Source organism: Taudactylus pleione, unplaced genomic scaffold (genome assembly GCF_031769625.1).
Source record: "Taudactylus pleione unplaced genomic scaffold, aTauple2 ptg000012l, whole genome shotgun sequence".
Classification (NCBI taxonomy): domain Eukaryota; kingdom Metazoa; phylum Chordata; class Amphibia; order Anura; family Myobatrachidae; genus Taudactylus; species Taudactylus pleione.
Window position 1 is genome coordinate 19,066,596 of NW_028284415.1, and position 24,366 is coordinate 19,090,961.

The 24,366-nt window shown below is 44.5% G+C and overlaps 1 protein-coding gene across 4 annotated transcripts in view; it reads left to right on the forward strand.

Moving 5' to 3' along the window:
- PIK3R6 (phosphoinositide-3-kinase regulatory subunit 6) overlaps window positions 1-5,161 on the forward strand; it is a 160,469-nt gene extending 155,308 nt beyond the window's left edge. For all 4 annotated transcript variants that reach the window (XM_088468468.1, XM_088468467.1, XM_088468469.1 and 1 more), the window contains 2 exons: window positions 1,654-1,766; window positions 3,878-5,161. In XM_088468468.1, the coding sequence (XP_088324594.1) occupies window positions 1,654-1,766; window positions 3,878-4,034 (270 nt within the window). In that variant the 3' untranslated portion in view covers window positions 4,035-5,161. The remainder of the gene's footprint in view (window positions 1-1,653; window positions 1,767-3,877) is intronic.
- The last annotated feature ends 19,205 nt before the right edge of the window (window positions 5,162-24,366 follow it).

Below are 24,366 nucleotides of genomic sequence, written 5' to 3' on the forward strand. Positions count from 1 at the left end.
TATCGTCAATGTAACGAATGAAAAACATCATGTATTTAGAAAATTCCAAATTGTCAAAAAATAGGAGTTTTTCAATATTAAACATGTAGATATTGGCCAAAGAAGGTGATACATTGGATCCCATACTGCATCCTTGAAGTTGTAAGAAAATTTTCCATCAACGTAAAAATAGTTTCTCCTCAGAGTAAGTTCCAACAGCTCTAGGAAAAAGGTATACTAGGGTCTGCATAATCAGCTTTAGATTACAGAAATTCATGCATGGCCGACAGTCCTTCAAGATGCGGAATACTTGTGTAGAGGTTTGCTACATCAATGGTACATAATAACAATGTTGATGGCAAACCTGGAAGATGTTGTGGTAACAAAAAGAATGAGGTGGCATCCTTTAAAATGGTGGATTCTGTTTGGATTAATTTGGACACTGAATTGTACAATGAATTCCGGGCCGAGATTATTGGTCTACCTGGGGGGGGGGGGGGGGGCAAGGTTTTTATGCACTTTCGGCAAAGAATATAATAAAGGGACCATTGGGTGTGCCTGAGTATGTGCATTTATCTTAATTGAGATGATATTTGAAGACATCGCCTTTTGTAAGGTGAGAGTTAATTCTTCCAAATATACTGGTGTAGTATCAGAAGTGAGCTGTTTATACACTGTGGTGTCATTTAGTTGTCTGTAAATCTCAGCACAATATGCTGAAGTATCCTGTAAGACAATTGCCCGGCCTTTGTCCGCGGGGCGAATGATGATGGATTTATCTTCACTCAATGTTTTAAGAGCTTGAATCTGAGCAGATTGTGAAAATTATTGTTAAGATTCATAAGCCCACTCAGGACTTCTTCATCTACCATGAGTGAAAAACATTGGATTAATGCATTAGTGGAGTGTGGTTCAAAATTAGATTTGTTCCTAATGGGACAACAGTCACTCTCTGTAACATTATCTGTAGTATTGGAAAATAATTATTTAAGTTTGAGGTTCCTATTGAATCTCCACATATCCACCTTCCACTCAAACGGTTGAAACTTGTTGGTGGGGACAAAAGAAAGACTGTTGTTTAATAAGTCTATTTCAGAGGAAGTTAAAGTATGAGAAGACTATGAACAGTTCTGAAGATCAACTACATTAATTAAGTAGAAAAGAGAAACCAGGGAAGAGTAACATTGCATTGCTACACATCATAACTCCCCAGGAAAGAGTGGCCTATGGCTTAGAGGAGAGAAGAGATAGAAATGGGATATAGATGGGAAAAGCCTCCCAGCAGCTGTCGAGGGACTGTACAGTAAAATAATTCAATAATGATGGGACAAAAAAGACTTTGATTTAAAACATAAAAAAATATATAAAAAATAGAAACAAAAAATCTCAAAGTAATTATATTAAAATCAAGACAAAAACACACACAAAAAGGTCAGACAAAATGGAATTGTAGGCTAATTTCCGCACTACTTTTCTATGTATGTGCCTGGATATCAATGTTTTACATATAAGCTTGTGAATTTCATTCGGCATGAACTTCAAGCAATCATTAGCCGAGCGTTACCCAGTAGTATCACTCAATTCTAAGACAGATATCTGGATACAGATCTAGTAATAAATGATTGGTAATGTCATAAAACAGATGTATTTATGTCATGGTTCTGTTATGTGCAGTGCAAAGTGAATGGCCTGAAAGCATCTAGCATCCAGATGAGGAGCCTGGAACTCAGGACCTTGAGCCTTCAGCTGGACAAGGACAGTCGCAGGATATACACTAATGTGTCCAGGTAGGATTTGTTGGAAAATCAATGAGGATATTAACCCTTCCATTAATCCTAACTTCCCTGACTACATTCATTGTGGAAGTCTCCTCTAAGGCCCTCCTGGTTATTAGATGTAGGCTTGTACAGTTTTGGGACCACAGATAGCATGGTACACTTTTAAAGTTATCCATACAGCGATGCCTATGGGGGAAAAAACTCAGTGCCAAGTCTAGTCCAGGCCAGGCCCATTTAAATGACAGGCATTTGCCATGGGCGCATAAAAACTGAGGGCCCACCAATATACTACAACCATTATACAAATTTAAAAAATTAAGATTCTACAAAAAAACGATTCTAATGGTGCATACACACGGTCAGATTTTCTGTCAGATCTGAACGATAACGATTTAAAAAATCATTCATATCTGAAAGAAAATCTGACATGTGAGCCTGCAACGATTAACGATGTGCTTTCCCGCTTGTCAGATAACGATATCTGACATCTGATGTGTTGCAGGCAGATTTGGACGATTCCATTAATTTTAATACAGTCTAAAATCGTTCAAATCGTTGGTTAAATCATTCAAATTGTTGGTAAAATCGTTCAAATTGTTCATCTTAAAGATCGATGCAGGAAAGGACATCACCGCAACATCCTGCACTTTACCTCACACTCCCATAAGCTGGGGACACATTAGACGATATTTTGCCCGATCCTAATGATCGGGCCCACGTATCATTAAAATCGTTTAGTGTGTATCATATTGTCAGTTGCATTGTCAGGTCGGCCCTACATGCAGCTCAATCTGACAATGCGACTGACGACCCCAAGCAGCGGAATGTGGAAGGGGTCAACAAATTTGGCGTTTGGGCACTGTATAGTGTAAAATGTACCGGCGATCCGATATATCGGATCGTAGGTGGAGGGGGTCGTCAGTCGCATCGCTGGGTACATACAAATCGTTTAGTGTGTACCCAGCTTTAGAGTGTGCAAGTACATGCATGATGTTAGGCTACCATATATAAGGATTATGAGCGCACTGCACATCACCCGTACGTCATGCCGGAAATGTGATCTTATATCCCATTTAACTAAATTGCCATGTTAGTATGATATAGTATGATAGACTCTTCCAAAGTGAGTAGTTGAGTAAATTATTCTGGCTAAAATATAGTAATCTCAGTCATTAACACTTACCTGGCATGGTCGCATGGGATGTGACTGCAGGCAGCTGGACTTTCGCTGACACGTCACATCCCATACCACCTTGTCTGTTGTTACTTCCCCACGGTGATTACAGAGGAGATCCATTTTACACATGTGAAGAACGGATCTCCTCCTTCTCAAGACCCCAGGCAGTGATGTTGAACTTAGTTCCCCTCCAGCACTGTGAGACTGATCTCTGCAAATGCAGAGATCAGCTAGAGCAGGGTGGACTGATGCTCATTCCCCACTGACACACGACTTTAGGAAGGAGGGACAACTCTAGGGGGAGGGACATTGCCAGAGGGGAGGTAACGGAGGGTGCTCCATTGCTACTAGGAGGAAGGAGGGGTGATGCCTCCCGAAAAGTTTTAGATACCCTGGGGAGGGGAAGTTTTACAGCTATATAGTGACACATGGTGGGGGGGGGTACTAGTACAAGGGGGCTATGGACACTGGTTGGTGGGGGGGTTAATACCACTGGAGATCTGTTGCTGCTGGGGAATTTATTGACACTTGGGGACGGGATGTAATTTTATAATGGGTCCTATGGGAACGATGGGGGGAGGGGGGTGCACCCCTACGTGTATTTTTTGTAAATTGCCAGTTAAATCGTTAATAATAATCACTGCTATATTTCTAGCAGTAGCCAAAATAAAACTTACCAATTTTTTACCTTGACAATAGTGCAAAGCCTACATCAACCCTAACTCTAATGGTCCAGATGCAGCCACATATATGCTTTACAACAGAGCGGAAAATCTCTTGTTATGTCCCCAGTTGTAAGAAAAGCAATAAATTGGGAACAATTCATTTTTAACACTGACAAACTGCACAATAAAATTCCTCTCTTTCTGGTGTTGGATGCAATTCTTATTATCAGATTTCAACACATACCCTATTTATTAACCTATAATTTTTTTTTTTGCAGCTTTGAAGTAACCCCGTGCCAGGAGCCTGGTTACAGCCTACAGAAGTTGCGGGCATCACGTGCCCATTGCGATGGGAAAGAAGATGGTGGACTGAGCAGATATATGGCAAAGTCTCTACTCTTGCCCATTAACACATTTGCAGGGATCATTCAGTAACTTGAAATCACATGAATACTTGAAAACATGTCCAAGTACTAACTACCACTCACTATGATTAGAAACTGGGGGGGGGGGAGATTTATCAAAGCTTGAATAGAGATAAAGTGGAGAGAGATAAAGTACTAACCAATCAGCTTCTAACTTTCATTTTACAGGATGTGTTTGAAAAATTACAGGAGCTGATTGGGTGGTACATTATCTCTATCCAAGCTTTGATAAATCTCCCCTTGAATTACATTGGGGTTACACTATACAACACACTAATAATTAGAATTTCCTGTCTAAGATTGCAGTAGCTGCTCAACAAATCAAGTATATGCCCAAAATAGGAAACCTGTGGTGCAGCTTGCTGGGACATATAGTTCCACAAGAACTAGAGGGCTACAAGTGGCCTACTCCTTCTGTACATACCCTCTAAAACATTTTCTTCTTGGTAATATCTAAATGATTTATTTTGTTTATAAGTCAAATATTAGACATTTATTTATTAAAACTGCTGTAAAAATACATTTTAAGGTGATAACGACAAATTTGTGGATGATACATTTGATTCTAATTTTCATGTTTTTACGTATGTGATCCTGTTGGGAATTGCTCCCTGTTTTTTTTTTTTTTGCCAGTTTTACATATTCTGATTCGGCAAACCTTGGATATCCACAATGCTGTCAAAAAAAGTTTTCCCTATAAATAAATGCATTAAATAGAGGGCCCCACATCAATGAGGTCAACAGTCCTATCCTCCACCACATAATATCTGTATTAAATAGAGGAATTCAACCAGTAATTATTACATATGGTCAAATTGATTATCAAGAATGCATATGAATCAAAACTTTCATGATAAAACTAGAGGTAGACAGCATGAGGTTTAATAAGTATAGAATTATGTCCTGCTCGTCTTCCGAGACCCTTCTTTGAAAGGCATTTCATCAGATATACGCACATACCTCCCAACTGTCCTGCATTCAGCGGGATAGTCCCGTTTTCCTGGGACTGTCCCGCTGTCCCATCCGCAGGCCGCAGTGTCCTGCGGTGGGGGGCGGAAGTTGGGGGGAGCCAAATGCATGGCAGAACAGCGGTATAGCAGAGCAGCGGGCAAGAAGAGGTAGAATAGATGTCGTGCGCATACGCCAGTTTTGCTGGGCACGCCCCTATAGTGACGCCAGCGGGGGTGCCACAAGGCTCCGCCATCGCTTCATAGCTGCTCTGCCCCCTTTAAATGAAGCCCCACACCTTTTTCGGGCACGCGCTCTTAGGTGCGCAAAATGTCCCGAGTGATTAGACTTCAAAGTTGGGAGGTATGTACACATAAAGTATAAAAAACACAGAAACAAAAACAAACAAACACATTCATCCTATGGTTTATCTCAACTATAGATGCTCTAACCATTTTTGGAAACAGTTACCAAACTAAGGGGCCTATTCAATAAACCTAAAAATTCTCTGGAGATAATTAGCTTTAGAACTCTCATGGAGTTCTACCTAATTATAGGTGGAATTTATCATTCCACCTCTCCATAAGTATCTATTCCGAAAAGCTGTCATTTTTGCGATGACAGCTTTTCGGGAAATAGATACTTTTCCCTGCCTACACTACCTTATTGCATCTGGAAACAGTGCTGCGCATGCGCTGTTACATCTGTAAAACCAGCGCATGCGCAGCACTGCCTACAGATACGTTAAGTTTGTGTACCCCCACCGACCCACCCCCCTCCGCTCACCTCCCCCCCTCCCTACTTACCTGTCCGCGCAGCAGCCTCCGGCTCCGTCCTGCTGGTCTGTCATGTGGTTTCCCAGCAGACCACATGACAGATTAGAAAAAAAAAAAACTTTTTTTTTTTTTTGTCTAAACTTTCTTGTGCTCTGCTGGGGAGCACACATGTCCGACCAGCCTCCGGAGCCTGAGGACGGAGCAGAGCGCCGGAGGGACTCGTCGGGGGACCTGCACACGCGGATACAGGTAAGTTTCACCTGCTATTCGCCACCTCACAGTGGTGAATAGTAACTGCATCAAATTCCGAAAATTGATAATTTTCGGAATTTGATGAATTTGTGGAAATTAACGCAGGGGAACTTAGCAAGGAGATATCTGTGATATCTCCTGTGCTAAGTGGCTACATGAATACCAAAATAACGTTAATTTAAGGAAAATGTCCTTAAAAATGTTATTTTAGTGTTGATGAATAGGCCCCTAAATTGTTAAATGTACACAAATGTTTACAAAACTTGCATAAATTTGTTTAACTTTGGTAAGTTTGGAAGATTTGAACACAGGGCCTGATTCAGAGGCGCTCGCAAAAAGCGAGCGCTCGCTCTGAATCAGGGCGGGTGCTGTTTTTTTTAGTTGCGGCCTCCTGGCCACTTGCATAGCTGTGGGTGACCACCCACAGCTATTGCGAGCGGCCAGGATGATGGTCGCGATGGTCAAGACCATTGCGACCATCGGGCTTGCGACAAGACCCTTGTGGTAGGGTCTCGTGGCCCCAAGCCCCAGAGAGCTTCTGGCTCTAATAGAGCCGGAAGCTCTCTCACTGACATGTGATGTCAGTTGGGCCGCCCACAAACGGCAGGTGTTCGCTTGGGAAAGCCTCCGTTTGTGAAGCCACCCCCCGGCCACACCTACAAAATGGGGCAAGCTGTCGATCAACATCGACAGCCGCCCCTTTTGTAGTGAACCACGGAGCGAGTGCTTTTTGCGCTCGCTCCGGGGCTCGTGCGTGCGCACTGGGCCATCATCGACCCGCTTGCGAGTGCTATGCGCTTGCGAGAGGGTCTGAATCAGGCCCACAGTTCAAGCCTCCATGACAATTTTTTTTTTTTGTGCAATCTGTTTTTTATTAAAGAATCCAAAAGGAAAAAGTACAGATATACAAGGCATAAAAAAACACCAACATATCCACATCAAAATATATACAAATTGGAATCCAGTTTACAAATTTATATAAAAAACACAAATTATAAACAATAATACAGGGGGAACAAAATAAAGGAAGATAAAGAACAGATGGGTTGTCAGAGGAGGGGGGGGAGAGAAGGGGGAGGGTCTTCTGCATGACAATTATTAAGGTTGTGTTCAACGGATTGTTGCCATGTTAAATTCAGTTCCAGAATAATAAATCACAAGCGAGCGTCAATAGTTTCAGCTAGAACAAGCACATAAGCACACACAGCTCTGCTGTAAGCTCAGTGGGCAAAAAGAGGCACTTAATATTATCCTTTTCTAGTAAAAAAAATGAAACATTCCTTCTGTTCGCATTCATTCCCCAACATTACGGGACAGTTTTTTTTTATTTTTTACTTTATTATGGTTTACAAAAGTATATGTACAGGCAATGACAAGCCTTAACTGTATATTCAAAGACAGCATTTAGCAAATAATAGTTACCACAGTATGGTAACAGAAATAAGTGGCATACATGGTGTTCCTGTGTATACTGCATAAATGGAAAAAATCCTGTAGCAAGAAGTAATGCTGGTGTTCGTGGGGGGGGCGGGGTTAGGAAGGAGAGGAGAAGGGGGATACTGAGGCCAGCACCACTGAACGCAGATTTCCGATGATCCTTGCTGAATCAAGCCCCAAGTCTCTGGTACATAAATACAGCGAAAAAGGTTAGCCTATCAAAGGTCGGTAGATACATGAGTTGTAAACGACTAACAACTACCACAGAAGGTGTGAAAGTTCACTGTTGGTGGAGCGTAGAGATATCAAAGACACCATACTGAGTAAATGTATGGGTTTTATAGCACACAAAGGTTTTCTTCCTAGTTGCGAGGTGCCATATTCTATTGTGCAATTGTTGAAAATAAAACAGCATTCGCTTGAGAAATTCTAGATATATCGTTGCTGTATCTTGAAAGTTGTCCAGGCCTTCTGGTTAATATATACAGATATTGGGGGGCTATAGCGCAGCAATGGAGTAAATGAAGGTGTATGGGGAGTGGTGGGTGTCTTCCAGAATATTGTGTGCTGGTATGTATGGGGTGTCAGTGTAGTCACTTCTGGAGGGTGGGGATGCAGAATCCTAAGTAAGGTTGTGTGTATATGAATTAATGAAAAACACCTACAAATGTATAGCGGGAAGGTGTTTGATTTAATTACAGTTTGAGTCATAGAGCCGGATTCAATTAGCCATCAAAAAGTCACGATTTTGCGAAAAGTTTTCGCACTTTCGAACTTTGCATACAAAAATGCTTATTGTGCAATCCTATTTTGAAGATTTGGCACATGTGAATTCTCCATAGACAAAAACCAGTGAAAAGGTTTCACCATCTCAGAGCAGGTGAAAAGAAGTGCAAAATCCCTATTTTTGGCTAAAAAGCTCAGGAGCTCAGTCAGACCCACTCTCTATGCTGCGCTCACTCACAGCCGTAAGGACTGCCAGAATGCAAATTCCGCGATTGCTCACTAAGACATCAGGACACCCCTTGTGTCTTAACATGTGATCACCGGGTGAAGTTAGACGCCCACTAGCCTGGACAATAGACGCCCACTTTCAGACATCATATCCAGGAAGTGTATGAGAACATTGGTACCATTGGGCGACATCGAACCAGAAAGCAGTGCTTGATGCAGTCCCTAGCCTACCGCAAACACTGCAAGTGCTGCTGTCTTTATTTCACTCGTATGACGTGTATGCTGATGCTGCGTCTTAATTATGCACGCGCTTATAATGGTGTAAAAATGCACTGACATGCCTGCGTTCGCACATCCACACCCCCGTTTCCTTTGTCCTTCCCCTGTCACCTCCCACAAACGGCCCGTTCTGTCACTCAAACTAGCGGGCTGGCTGTATGCTGAGAGCAATCGTCTCCTGATCACTGTGACTGGTTCGCGCACACGTACTGCGTCTTTTACCCATGCGCAGTTTGCAACAATCAGCCGGGCACGAGTGAACGCAACCCAGCGAGCGGGTCTGAATCGCCCCCTTGGTTCACAATCCATTGGATACCCCCCCCCCCATTCCCTAATGACAAATTAGGCAAAATTATTTTTTAAGTAGTTTCATTTGGCCAATAATTATATATAATTTTTTAGGTGAAAAAAATAAAAGTGTTGGAAAATGGATTTAAAATAGTGGGTCAGGCATTTTTGGGGGGCTATATGGATGAACATGTGTTTTAATATTTTAGGAGGCTACACCTGGTGTATTTGTAATATTTTTTAAAGTGCACTTTTTGGACTAACAAATATACCAATTTAATGTACCCCCAAATTAATTGCAGCATTTAACTTTCCCTACCCCCTGAAAATTAGATTTTTATATTTTTTTTTTACTGGTGACACAATTTAAGAACCCCAAATACTTTTATTAGGGCCACTAATATACCTATAAAGTTATTTCCTATGTCAGTTAGCCTCTTTATGGGGTACAGACAGACTTCCCCATAATGTGCTGTACTTTACGCAGATTACTCAATGAGCAGTTTTCGTGCAAATGTATTTTTGTGTCTTCTGCAATAGTATAGTGCGAAAAATGGGAGTGCGCATAGACAAAAGACGCGAAAATATTGCACCAAAACACTCAAATTGTGCAAAAATTTATCAGAAGTTACGTTTTCGCGTTATCGCATCTAATTGAATTCCCCCCATAGTGCTTGGCAATTCAGATGAGATCCTTTAGGAGACCGGTATACTTTGGGAGACCTCTTGGATGTTTAGGGTGTTAGGTTAATCATTAGGATCACCTTAATATAGCTAAGCTATATTCCTTCTTAAATGATTGCCCTTTGGGGGATTTGAGATCCAAGTAATGTCTCAGGTGTACTGTCCTTATAGGGCTGTAGTGACAGTTCAGTGTGGTGGAAATAGTTCATGTGGCAGCGTCCCGCCTCTTAGTGACCCCACTCACAGGTAAGTGTCTCCGCAATGGTCCGTTTCTGGGGCAGCAGTGAGTGTTGTTAATAACATTGGGGACACACTGGTACATCTGACTCAGAATCAGCCCTATTGTGAGACAATGGGGAGACTCATGCCACCTGAGCAGGAGACAGTCCATTCCCCAATGTAAACTAAACAATACATATAACAATTACTGCCAGGCTGATATAGACACACATATATATTTGTACAGACTAGTAACATTGATATATATGGATAACTGTGCCCCCCTGTATAACAAACAGCACAGCAATAACGCTTTCATATAACAGTATAATAAGCTTGCGTGGTTGTGAGCAGCTCACAATAATATATTACTCTACAGCAGTGGTTCCCAAACTGGGTGGCGCAGGGTACTTGCAGGGGTGCCATGGGTTGGTTGTCCAGGACAAAATGAAATCAGTGCTGGTGGATGCCAATCATAAAATATGTGGACAAGCAGAAGTGCAACCCTGTCCACCTCCACATAACTGAACCCAAGTATGACGTAGATGCACAATTTAAATCATTTTATATATATTTTTTAAATCCTTAATAAGAAACTTTTGGCCTAGGGGTGCCAGGAAAAACATGCTGATACTCTACAGCACCATGATTCAAAATGTTTGGGAACCAGAGGCATCACCAGGTCTAGTGATACCCGATGCGCACTCTGGATACCCCCTGCGCGCTCTGCCATAAAGGGTGTGGCCTAAATAAAAGGGCATGGCAACCCTGCATCACCGGAGATGCTGGGATGCCCTTGGACACTGGTCAGTCTGCACTGTCAGCTCCTCTTCTATGACAGGAGCCGGGTGCTGCAGGAGAAAGTCACACTGCAGCGAGCTGGCATTTTGGTGTCACCCTCCTGCACCCCCCTCATGATGACACTGTTGGGAACCACTTTTCTACAGCAATAAATACTCTGCTTTTCAAAGATCTGCTGTTGATTTCTATCAAAAGAAGGGGTAGGCGGGCCCATGCTCTTAGTTCACCACATGTTGCCACAGCGTATGCTAGATTTAAGCAGATGGGTCATTCCATGGTAACTCACATTACAAAGTGACATAGCAAACAATTAGCAATTCCTGTATATAGTTTTTTTAAAGCATGAACTGTCTTATTATTTTCTCATTAAAATTATTTTGCATAAATTCCTTTTGCTGTTGAAAGGCATGCATATACTTTGTATGTCACTTTGTAACGTGAGTAACCATGGAATGACCCAGATACAATTCTATATACTCCATAGAGGGTACCCTACATCTTGGAAAAATTGGAGGTTCTGCTCCTACTGCCTGTCCTAAATGTGAAGAGTCGGTTGCTGATTTCTGGCGTCTGCTGTTGATTTCTGGTCTCAGGTCTTGGACTGCGTTGCTACCTCTGGGATAAGAATATGCCTCACCAACCCCAAAATCTGCCTGTTTGGGCTTGAACTCAGTGATGTTCTCCACCGTTCTTTACACACATGTTATTATTCTATTTTCACTGGCCAAAGTATGTATTGCCAAGAAGTGGATGACTTCTCAAACACCCTCTATTTCCTAATGGATCAGTCTAATCAATTCTATTTCTCATAAAAGATTTATGTATATGAAATGGAAGTGTTCTCTCTACTTTGATCAAGTTTGATCCCTGTAGCAATGCACTACCTATGCCACAGCCCTAGGGGCTCACAACGCCTGCCTCCCCAGCACGCAATAAGTTTTTTCTGTTTCTTTTTTTTTTCTAAAGAGGGAGGAGGGTGAACAGACCAGGTCCACTGGGCAACCCCTCGTCTAGTGACCAGATTGAATAGTATAGTACTGGTAGATAGGAACTCAGAACTCAAGCCAGGAATTGGAGTCTTACAGTATGTAGTCAGAGTACAACTTAGCTCTGGCACAGCTCTGATGCAAGACCTGGAACTGGAACCAGTGAGGAACTCAGAAACGGAGAGTCAGGATAGGTAATACAGCTACTGAACTCCTCAGTGCACAGACTGTATACTGCACACTGAACCCTAGCCCTGGAACCAGCATTCTTCTCTGAATCAGCCCAAGATAATAGCACACAGTGCAGGGAAGCCTATACAAGTTAGCACAGTAGTATAACCTGATAACCTGGACAACCACTGAGCATAGAGTATAACAGTATAAGTAACTTGCATGCACTGTCCCAGTGGTATGATGGAATGAGACCGCGGCTGAACTCGTTGGCTCAGCACTGATAGGTGACAGTAGACAAGCAGATAAAAGTGATATACTTGCTGGATGAGATGAAGTAGTTAGTGCAGGTCTATGTGCAGCATGGACACTGCAGCGCTGACAGGTAACAGCTCACAGTGGCAGATGGAACACAGGTCTGTATGCAGCGTGGGAGCTGCCGTGCTGACAGGTAACAGAACTCAGCAGCAGATGGAAAGTAGGTCTGTATGCAGCGTGGAAGCTGTGGCGCTGACAGGTAACGGAACACTGCGGCATATGGATAGCAGGTCTGTATGCAGCGTGGAAGCTGTGGCGCTGACAGGTAACGGAACACTGCGGCAGATGGAAAGTAGGTCTGTATGCAGCGTGGAAGCTGTGGCGCTGACAGGTAACGGAACACTGCGGCAGATGGAAAGTAGGTCTGTATGCAGCGTGGAAGCTGTGGCGCTGACAGGTAACGGAACACTGCGGCAGATGGAAAGTAGGTCTGTATGCAGCGTGGAAGCTGTGGCGCTGACAGGTAACGGAACATTGCGGCATATGGATAGCAGGTCTGTATGCAGCGTGGAAGCTGCAGCGCTGACAGGTAATGCAACACAGCAGCAGATGGACACAGGTCTGTATGCAGCGTGGAAGCTGTGGTGCTGACAGGTAACAGAACATCACGGCAGATGGATAGCATGTCTGTATGCAGCGTGGAAGCTGCGGCGCTGACAGGTAATGCAACACAGCAGCAGATGGACACAGGTCTGTATGCAGCGTGGACGCTGCAGCACTGACAGGTAACAGAACATCACGGCAGATGGATAGCATGTCTGTATGGAGCGTGGAAGCTGCGGCACTGACAGGTAATGGAACACAGCGGCATATGGACACAGGTCTGTATGCAGCGTGGATGCTGCAATGCCGGCAGGTGAACGATAGCGTAGATGGTAAATAGGGAGAACAGCTGCATTCTGCGTGAAATCGCAGATGCGATTGCATTAGCATACATCTCTGAATCATCTCTGAATCAGGCCCTCAGTCCGGTCACCAGCATTTCCGGACCCAGCCCGGTTCCAGTGTTATGTATTACTGGTCCCCGCCCGGTTTCACATTTACGCATTATCGGTCCCAGCCCGATTTCAGAGTTACGCATTACCGGTCCCAGCCCAGGTTTCAGTGTTAAGCATTACCGGTTCCAGAGTTAGGTATTCCAGTCCCAGTCCAGATATTACTAACCGTTCCCAACCCAGTCTCTAAGTGGGTTCCAACCCAGCGATACTAGCCAGTCCGGTCTCAGTGAAGATACTGCTACTGATTCCAGCCAGGTCTATTCTGGTTCTGGTCCAGCTAACCTACATACTCCATTCCAGTCCTACTCCAACCCAAGTCAGTAACCTACCTTGATCTCTACTCCAGTCCAGAGACAGTCCCAATCCTGTGCCCACGACAAACTCAGGAATCTGACAGTTATGCATTCATCTGTAAGAGGGTCTGTGCGCCTTTAAATCACATTAATTTGACCATACCTCCAAGCTGTCACTATTTTAGGTGACATTCTCACAGAATGCTGTGCATTCTACATCCATCTGCCACTAGTAAACTGGCCAATACGGGAGTACTTTTAGGGTAGTGGAAGGGCCTGGCAAGTCAAAAGCACTAACATGCCCCCATGGGACACGGCAGACTCCAAAGTGATTTTAAAATGTTCCCAGTGTAACATGACACATGACAATGCCAACTGACACTGAGGGGAGTCCGGATCAGTTGCACATTGGGCAGGGAGAGAAGGAAACTGCTGCTGCTTAATGGCAGCAACCTCTCTTCGCAGCCCAGCATCTGCTGCTGTGTTCTGGGCTGCAGAGGTTCCAGGGAGGCTGTTTTGCTATACAGTGGCCAGCGGTAGTGGGGAGGCAAGTGCTATGGAGGGGAAATTGCACTGATCGCTTCCATGGGGCCGCCCCTGGCTGAGTTGCACATGGCACCACCCTCTGGAGTGTGCAGCAAGGTGGCATAAACTATTTTTTTTAATGGACACGCCTTCTTCTCATGACCTCCAGTACCCAGGCTCGATCTCGATGGCCCTGACTATGCCAACTTATTGCAGACACTGTCCGGAATATTAATGTTTTAATTTAAACAGAAATTAACCAATAGGATTTGCATTTATTGGAAAACATGAAATGTGCCCTAAACATTTTGTCTCATGACCGAGTAATAAAAGACTAGCACCGAAATCTGTATTTTTCTGTATATTTTATATAAGTAACAGAGTGAGAACTGCCATCATATTTGCTCAGCCCAGATAAACTAAAATATATCAGCCAAGGATTGCAATGGAACTGTGCCGAGTTATGTAACACATCTCTAACATATGGAAGCATATTTGCATGTTTTACCTAATTGAGAATGTTAGAAACCTGCGCTGCTCCTTTATTTTGCAAGCTGCTTGTTGGGCAAGGTTTTACCAAGGCTTCTCTCTATCCTGGTATAGATAAATAATCCAAATGTTATATATATTGTCCTGGCACCAGTCAAAGTAAATAATATTACTGTGGGGTATTTTACTACATAAACATTTATTAATTGACATGCAAATGCTGTGCACAGCAAAACAACTTAGACAACACACAATTAAATCAGTGCAATTCAGGGGGCGTGGCCACGTCAGCGAGGCAGTAAGGGCTATTTCATGCTTGCCAGTTTTGACCGGGTGGCAAAAAAGCTGCCTGTTTTTTTACCTGGTGTGAAATATAGTAATGCAGGGAAGCAGGTGCCTTCTTTCACACGGCACGGTCGCCGTGATACAACCGGGAATATCCACTGCGCAGAACGGCTACCTTGCTGTGTCCGTCCCTGCACGCCAGTGGTGTAAAGGAAACAATGTTTCATTGCACACACACATGGGCTTGTGTCGGGCGCGCTTGTGCAGCAACAGCTGCTGCTGTGCATGCCCAATAGATTAAAAAAAAAAAAAACACATTAAAAGCAGCTCAAAGCCACGGCTTATGAAAGGCACTGAGTGCCTGAAAAAACCTGTCCGGCTACTGCCAGATTCTTGCCCGGCCAGTCAAAACCGGCAAATGTGAGATAACCCTAAAGTCGTGAGTCCGGAAAGCGCCCTGGCTAAACATCCTCCACCACTAATCCTGACCCGGTGTCCGGTGGTCGCCTCTGTTGCCCCAACCCCCGGAGTACATGCTGAGCGATTCGGGGATGTCTTCTGCCTGCTCCCACCACCGGGAGCAGCTGTGTGTATCTGCAGCTTGTTAAGCCAGGGACTATCTACCCGCATCTGAGCACTGTCCTGGATGCGGCTGTCAATCTTTGGAGCCTGCTGCACCGGGTCAGCGGTGGAGGGGTCAGGGGGTCCCAGACAGCCTGGAAGTACGAGCCCTACCTATTCCTCTCTGCATACCCCATATCTCTCCCTCATTGTGACAAGGGATACATAGTGGGAGTGGCTTTACAGTCCGGCGGCCATATTAATTTGTGCAAGCTTTCTGTTGTCCGCATCGCAGGTGCAGGATTTTGGTGGTCTGCAGTAGCCTGTGCTTAATACACAGCTGTCTTTCATTCTAGTAGATATTCTCAGGGATCTGCCTTCTGCCATTATGGAGAATTCTGGCCATGCTGCTGCAGCAGCAGCTAAATTAAAAAAGTTTGCCCGCACTTCCACATCACAGGCCCCATAGCCCCCACAACAGGGTGAATCTCCTGCTCCAGATGCTGAGGGTGGTCCACAGAGTTCAGATGCTGAGGCTCCATCTGCAGTTACATTGCAACAAGTCTTGGAGAGAAGCGTCTCTCGGATAAAATTGAAAAAGTACGATGTGATCTGTCACTGCTGCGGCAGGATGTGCAGAGGGTCAGAGAAAGAGTGGGTGAAGTGGAAACGGACTCACATGGGCCCCTGAAAGATAAAGTTTCATCTTTAAGTCAACAAGTGTCCACTATGCAAAACTGGACGTGGAAGGCCGGTTGCGTCGCAACAATGTCCGGTTTGTTGGGCTGCCTCAGGGGGAGGAGGGGTCCTCTCCTAAATCGTTCTTGGAAGCATGTCTAATACCTCTTTTCCACCAAAAACCCGGATCCGACCTGGGTTTTCAGACATGGATCCAAACTAGGTCAGCCCCGTTCACACGGAACCTGGGTCTGCCCTGCTAAACTTGTGAGGTCATAAAAAGTGGGAGGTGACTGCTTCACAACCACCAATCAGCTCATTTTAGGCATGACCCAGGTCAGGTAACCCGGGTTGCACAGTTTACACTGCACCATTACCCAGGTCCATCCTGGGTCTGACCCTGGTAGCTACCTGGGATGGATTGCCGGGTTATTTTTCAGGGACCCTTTTACACTGAGCTGCGACCCGGGTAGACCCAGCAATAACTGGTGTTTTAGCTCTGGTGTAAAAGGGGTATGATTGAATGCTATGGCAGACTCCTCCTTATAGTTCGTTATGGAAAGGGCACATCGTGTACCAACTCGTCCTCTGCTGTCTGGGGCTTCTCCTCTTACCTTTATTGCTAAATTGTTGCACTATAAGTACAGGGATGCGGTGTTGTGTCTAGGACATACTAAAGGTCCTCTAGTTAGGAATGGAGTGAAGATTTCTGCCTTCCCAGTCTTTGCTTTGGAAGTTCAAAAGGATAGAGCCCAATTCCTCCCTGACTCCGGGACTTAAATATTTAATTCGCTATGCTCTTCCCATCCAAGCTCCAGATTGTGGTGGATGGAGAGTCCAGATTTTTCGCTACCCCACATGAGGCGGCTGCTTGGCTGGGCCACTATGCTCCTGGCGGTTGGCAAATGGCTCCTGCTTGACATCCTTTCTTTAATGCTGTATATTTTCGTTGTGCCTATTAAGGGTGCAGGTTTACACTATGCTGAGCTGCAGTCTTTAATGTTATATGTGAAATATTTTGCGCCACATTGTTTTAGGTTATTGAAACCGGTTCGCTGTTGCCAGGGGGTTCCCTTGCAATGGTGGTTGCTATATTCATTGCCCTTCTTTTTCGGTGTTGGACACTAGTTTATTTACACTTACGATACTTTGAGTTAGTGTTTAGATTTGTGTTAGCGATTTAGGTATGCCAGTGTTGGGGATGGTGTATGGGGTGAGGGCTGGGAGAGATTTTCGTGATTTGGTAGTTAGCGTTTTAATTTATTTTTATTAATATTATTTTTAATTGCTGCACCTGGTTGTGTCTCCAATTATTATTGTATGCTGGATTGGAGGGTGGAGGGTCTGGATCCGAGATGTTTTTATATTCTCTTCTTCTGTATGTTCCAATTAAGTGTCCCAATGGGGAATGTACGCAGAGTGAATGACAAAGTCAAATGCTCCTTGGTGTAAAAATTGCTTAAACAATATAACTCTAACATTGTTTGTTTAACTGAGACCCAATTAGTAAGTAATAAGCTATTTTCTCTTCGACGGCCATGGGTGGGATGGGCATAGCACGCCTCCCACACATCATCGTCAAGAGGGGTCTCAGCTCTGATTCGCAAATCTGTTTCCTTGTGTTGAATACCGTTAAGACGGACCCATATGGTAGATATGTTTTCTAGACTGCAAGGTTCACTCCATGCCTTTATATATTTTAGCTGTGTATATACCTTCCCCTTCTCATATGAGGTTTAAAGCGTGCTGCTGAATTTGTGGTACAGTCTCCTGACACCCCTGTTATATGCCTATGAGACTTTAACAATCTCCTAGATCCTCATGTGGATAAGTGGCGGGAGACATACTCTCCACAGTTGGGAGGAGGTAGGTAGGATTTGCCAAATTTATTGATAGTTTTGGCTGGGTTGATGCTTGGAGGGTAAGATATCCAAATGTACAACAATTTTCTTGCTTCTCTATCTATCACTCATTCTCTAGAATTGATTTAGCCCTGATCTCACCCAGCTTACACCTTAAACTCCGAAATATTACCTATAAGGCTAGAGGGGTGTCAGTTTATTCCCCTCTTATAATGTTCCTGGAGGTGGATAGTCCTAGGTGTCAAACATTTTGGAAGTTACATCCCTTCTGGCTTATTCAAATGAATACGGGCTCCAAATTAGAGGCCCAGTGGGATGGGTACTTTGCCGATAATGCTCATTCGGCCTCTGCAACAGTTGAATGGGACTCTTTTAAGGCATTTATGCGTGGGATTTTGATGTAGCATGTGGCTGAATTGAAGATATTTTATAGGAAAAAGGAGACTAAGGGCCGTATTCAATTAGAAGCGAAAAGTCAGTTGCCGGACTTTTCGCCGTCATCGCTGGTTTCAGGTGCGAAAAAGTATCGCGCGCATGCCTGCACATCCCCGTATTCAATTTCGGGAAATCCCAGCGAAAACAAGACCCGGCGAAACGCAAACAGGCAAAAAGTGCTGTCATTTTTTGGGAAATCAGTCTGACACCCCCCAAAAGATGCTCTGTCATGGGGGTTCACTATGGGTACCCCTGATTAGCCCTGCCAAAAGTATCTGGCGTCTTCGAATGGTCTAAATAGGCGCTATTTTGCGTCTACGGGACAGTGATGAAGAATAGCATTTGGCCAGTTTTTTGGGGGAAAATAACTAGTTCCATCAAATTTCGGGTACATGAAAATAGGTGTAAACATATTTAAAGTTGCTAGCGTCAAGCATTAAAAAGCGCCAAAAATGCACTGTTATGTTCTGGGTTGTTTGTGGACCCGGGGTGGTAGCAGGAGCGATCACAGAAGCAGATTTGAAAATAAAACTAGGATTTTTAATAAGTGCTTGAGTAGACATATAATGTGGCAGTAAATAAAAGTCCAGGAATATATAAATGTGCACAAGAGTTCTGTGGTGGGAGTAAAAGGGTTAATGTCCAAGTAGAAACAATTAGAGCTGTCCAGGTGTGCAGGTAGTGAAACTGAAAATAATCAAACCAGGTATGCAGGTAGTGAACTGAAGCGCAGGATGTCAGCAGGCTCAGGCACTCAGGTATGGGCAAGGGTGATGGAGGAAGCAGGGTAGTCCAGTGGGAGCTAGGAGCTGACAGGCAGACTGGCAGACAGCGAATTCACAGGAACAGGATAAGCACAGAGAACTCCCCGTCAGCTAGGCTGAGATACACGTTGCACTGGCAAAGAAGGAAGGCACTGACCCTTCCTAAATACCCCATGCCGTGCTGTTACTGGCCGGAGGGAACATGTGACTCACCAGGATTGGCCAGCCGCATCACATGGCCAGAAGGCAAGATGGCGGCGCCCATGCCAAACGGAATGGAGACACTGCCAGGCCTTACCAGCGCAGAGTGACAACAGGCCCGCACAACAACGCACGCAGCCAAAGCCCCCCGCCAGACACCAGTTCCGCCACCAGACAGCCCGCGCCACAATGACCTCACAGGTAACACTCGCCTAGCGCCATGCTGAAATACCCTGGCCATGACACGCACCTTCAGCAAGCACCTGCAAACAAAATACACCTCCCCCATACTTCCAGACCTCCCCCCCAAAGGCTGTTTCGCTAGTTTTGTATTTTGTACCCCCACTTTGATTTTTTTCACCCACTTTTTCAAACTGCTTTTTTGGGGTGTCTTTTGTGGGGGGTTTTTTAGCTTTTTTTTGCGCAATTAGTGTCAAGGGGGGTGAAGGACAGTGGGCGGGAAGTCCCCGACGCCCACTGTCAGATGCTCTCTTCCCTCACCTCTGGCGGCTAATGCATACAGGCGGCCGCGGCTCCCGTAGGGCGCACGCATCGCTCAGTTTAAGATTTAAAGGGACAGGTGCGGGAAAGTCTGATTGGCTCTGGAATTGAACTTTAACCTATATAAGGAAGTTCCTGGGAGTACTCCAGTGCCAGAGTATAGGCTCATACCTTGCTCCAGCATACCTTGATCTTGTGCTACTGACTACCTGTTCCTGATCTTGGCTATTCCTTCTGACCCATTCCGTCTGTTCCCTTGGTACTGTGTTTAGTGATTCCTGGTTCGACTTCTGTGTGACCCGATTCTGTATTCTCCCTGGTACTTTGCTGTCCTGTTTGTTCTGACCCCGCTTGTCGACTACGCTTTACGTACTCCCAGCAGCTCTCTCAAGCACGCCAGCAACTGTACAAGGGAACCTGGGCAGAGGGTTGCGACCTGCGTGTCATTTGCAGCTAGGTCCATACCTACTTGCGGGGGCCCCTGGTGAATATCCCCGACACGTTAGACTCCGCCCCTTTGTTCTGGGTCTTTGCCAATCCAGAGTACGGGCCAACAGCCATTAACCATCCGTGAGCTGTGACAGAATACTCTGCCCTAAAAAATGGATGCCGCTGGTAATCCCTCGTCACGTGACCGGTTGGAGAATTTGATCGGTCGAGTGGAGAGGCAAGAACGAGACCAGACTCAAATCATGCAGTGCTCTACAGGTATTAATGCAACAAGTTGGAAATCTGAAATCTCCTCCTGCACAGCCTGCTTCATTTCCTACAGTGCCTGAAGAACCAAGGTGGCCTATGTCATTTCCTTGTTGTTCGGACAGGCTGTAGACTGGGCTTTTCCACTGTGGGAAAGGAATGATCCCGTGGTCAACGGCAGTCCTATATTTATAGAAGCCTTCAATAAGGGTTTTCGTAGAGCCCAGTAGGGCATCTGCAAATAAAACAAGGCAGCCAGACTGCAGGACAATGGCCCTCATTCAGACCCGGACGCAAGTGGCCGTTCGTACGTTCGGCATACGTAAAAAAAATAATAAATTCAAGCACTCGCTCCTATTTTCGAACGCAGCCAAACATCCTCCCCAAACTCAAGCGACCCCTCCTCTAACTAACGAGCGTGCCAAATAGCGAGCGTACATCCCCGAAATGGCTTGAAGGGAACGCACGCACAAGTACAACCCGGAAGTGGGACTGTCAGATTTCGATTAACTGCTCGTTTATTCTGCCTACCTCCCTCAATCGTATCATGCCAATCAATATATCAATTAGCTCAATTGGTTTTTTTTTTTTTTTTTTAACACAATGCAATAAACTTTAATCTTGTCCGTGTTTGTGTTTACCCGCAGAATACGTACGGCTTAAACATTCGCTTTCATTTGTCAAAATACATGTTAGCCCCAATTAAACAATTGTTCTATTTGTTTTTCTACCCGCATATTTCCCGGGGTTCATTTCTTTATTTAAATTTGCTTACGCATGTCACTGCATCAAGCCTATCATAACTCTCAAGAGATTTCTGGCCCTGTCGAACACATGACTCATACACTAACCAATAGAATTGGTCCTGTTAATTACCCAAATACATTAGCCAATCATATTTTTTTGGGGCACTTTATTAAAAATGATTTTTAACAAATACACCATTGCCATCATGAGAGCCTCCGCATTCACCAGGCGCGAGCTGCTGGTGCTAACGGAGGTGATGGATAGGCGGATCACCAGCCAGCCTCCACCCATCACCAACCGCGAAAAGCGTTCCGCATATGCGGAGGTACGGGCCCGCCTGCGCTCCTTCGGCTCACGCCGCCAGATCGGACGCCCCGCTTGCTGGCATGCTTTCGCATGCAGATCGCAGAAAGTAAGTTTTAGGGACTGTGGTTATCATGTTTGTCTTTGTGGCCCTAACTGCGTGTGCATGTTTTCATGTATGTCCTATTTATTCATTGTACTCATATCTGCATGGCCATGTTTTTCATGTATGTCCTATTTATGCATTGTACTCATATCTGCATGGCCATGTTTTCATGTATGTCCTATTTATGCATTGTACTCATATCTGCATGGCCATGTTTTCATGTATGTCATATTTATGCATTGTACTCATATCTGCATGGCCATGTTTTTCATGTATGTCATATTTATTCATTGTACTCATATCTGCATGGCCATGTTTTTTTTTTTTGTGTCATAAAATAGTGTTTTTCTCGGATTTGGTTTGAAACTAACCACAATTTGTTTCACATCTTTTAGGGGCACAGCGAAGACTACGGCGTCATCGTCATCCCAGACGGCGCTCACGCCCACTCTCTCCAACCCCCAGCCAACCCTCCACAACCCCAAATTCCCCTATTTCACACTCCTCCCCAGCCTGCCAAGACCCTCAGGCGGATATTTCTGGGCTCCTTCCCAATTCCCCCTCTCCTCCAACCACCCCTCTTCGAATTACCCCCTCCCCGGATTCTGAAATTACCCCGCCCAGATCGTTGGGGAATGGAGGCACCTCCGAGGAGGACGAGGGAGGGCCTTCTGGAGCTGCCGTTTTTTCTAACGGTATGTTTGTGTTTTTGTTTCTTTTTCGCCACAAACTGTTTGTATGTAATCATGTGTCGTTCCCTTTTTTGAGTTTTTATGTAGACTTTTGCTGATTTTTCGGGTTGCCTTTACCTGTTACTGCTGATTTCACCATACACATATCACACCTGTCGGAATTTGTTTATTGGCCTTGTATTTTTGGGCTACACTATTTTGGGGGGATGGGTTTTAATGGTGTAATTATGCTTTGTTGCCAAATATATTGATTGTTGGTTTGTTTGTTTTGGCTTGTTTTTTAATGTGGTTTCATTATTGTTGTATTAATCCCCACCCTTTTCTAACCCACAGAGGAACGGAGGCGTAGGGCTGAATTATCCGCCTGTGTGGCCCGTATGCGGTAAAATATAATTGGTCTGCTGGTGGTCCTTGACCATATGTCGGTCCTCCTTAGGGACTAGTTTTTTTTGTTTTTTGTGCTAAATTTAAATAAATTAATATTTGCAAATTAACGTTCTGTCTCATTCGTTGTTGCAAAATCAGAGATTGTTTACACTCACATAAGTAGACTCTTCCTGCAAGGATTTGCAATTTTTGTCACTAAGATTGTGTGTTGTATTTTTATGGAAAACAGGCACAAGAAACACCTAGCAGTAACAATCTCATTTCCCTTTTTTGGTGTAGTCACAATTAGATATTACTACATTTTACAGGTTCCTATTTGGGGTGCAAGCTGCTTAGGCCGATATTACGAAGCCAACTGATTGTACAGGATTCCTTTGGGTGTTGGTTTGGACCCAGAAAACATATTACATTTTTGCTCAACTTGCGTCATTACTGGATTACCCCTTAGGCAAATGTAACGTGTGTGAACCTGGTTACACTTGCTTGTAACATTCAAAAAAAGGTACAACATTACACTCTCAAGACATTTATTCACAACATAACTCCAAAAGCAAAGTGGTCACTCACAAACAAAACACACAGTGATAATCATAAATACAACACATACCAAAAAAAAAAAGAAAAAACACAACAAATCAAGAACTGGTTGACGAAGGACCATGCCAACATGATTCCACAAATATGGCGTTGCAATATGGGTTCCATAATATATCCCCAAAATTTCCACATACAGGTTTTTTAAGGGTAGCAGGAAGTAGTCATCGTTGGAGTGCCAAAGATTATGGAAAAAAACAGAAGATGGAGAAAAAAAAAAAAATAATTAGATGTTCTCAAACAAACCGTACCACATTGGGTATAAACACTGTTGTTTTGACAATAATTATCTAAAAAATCTGGCCACCACATCATCGCGTATGGCCCCCCCACATACTGACCTCCGACCAACCTCGGGGGGGCCATCCTCAGGTAAGGCATCCTCTGGCTGCATTGGGACACCACTCCTTATGGCGATGTTGTGAAATATCCCACACAGGACCACAATTTTCGAAACCATATCCGGCAAATACATGAGCTCGCTACCAGAGCGGTGGAGGCATCTGAATCGGCCTTTTAAAAGGCCGATACAGTGCTTCACCACTTGCCTGGTGACTGTAAGTGCGGCATTAAACACACTTTGTGGCCCTGGTGTGGGAGCCAAATAAGGAGTGAGCAGCCAGGGCGTGCAAGGGTAGCCACTGTCTCCTGTGAAAAAGAATAGACAACATCAGGATCACTCTGTATGAAGCTTAACATTGTTATGTACTAAAGGTCTCCACTTACCCAGAAGCCACGCATCACCAGCTTGTAGGTTGGTTAATTTGTGCCATATCCCTGATTGCCGGATGACGAAGGAGTCATGTGCACTTCCTGGTAATTTTGCATTCAGGGACAGGATCTGGAGGGAGGCATCACATACCACCATTACATTCAGGGAGTGATAGTGTTTCCGGTTTCTAAATATGGCCTCCAGCCATGCTGGAGGCTGAAGTGGTATGTGAGTACCATCCACAACCCCTATGATGTGTGGGAAGCCAGCTATTTGGTAAAAATTGGCCTTGGCCACACTAAGGGCACCCATATCCAAAGGCATTTGAATAAAATGATGGAGGTGCTTGAAAAGTGCCTCCATCACTGCCCTCAGGATCCGGGAAAAGGAGGATTGTGAG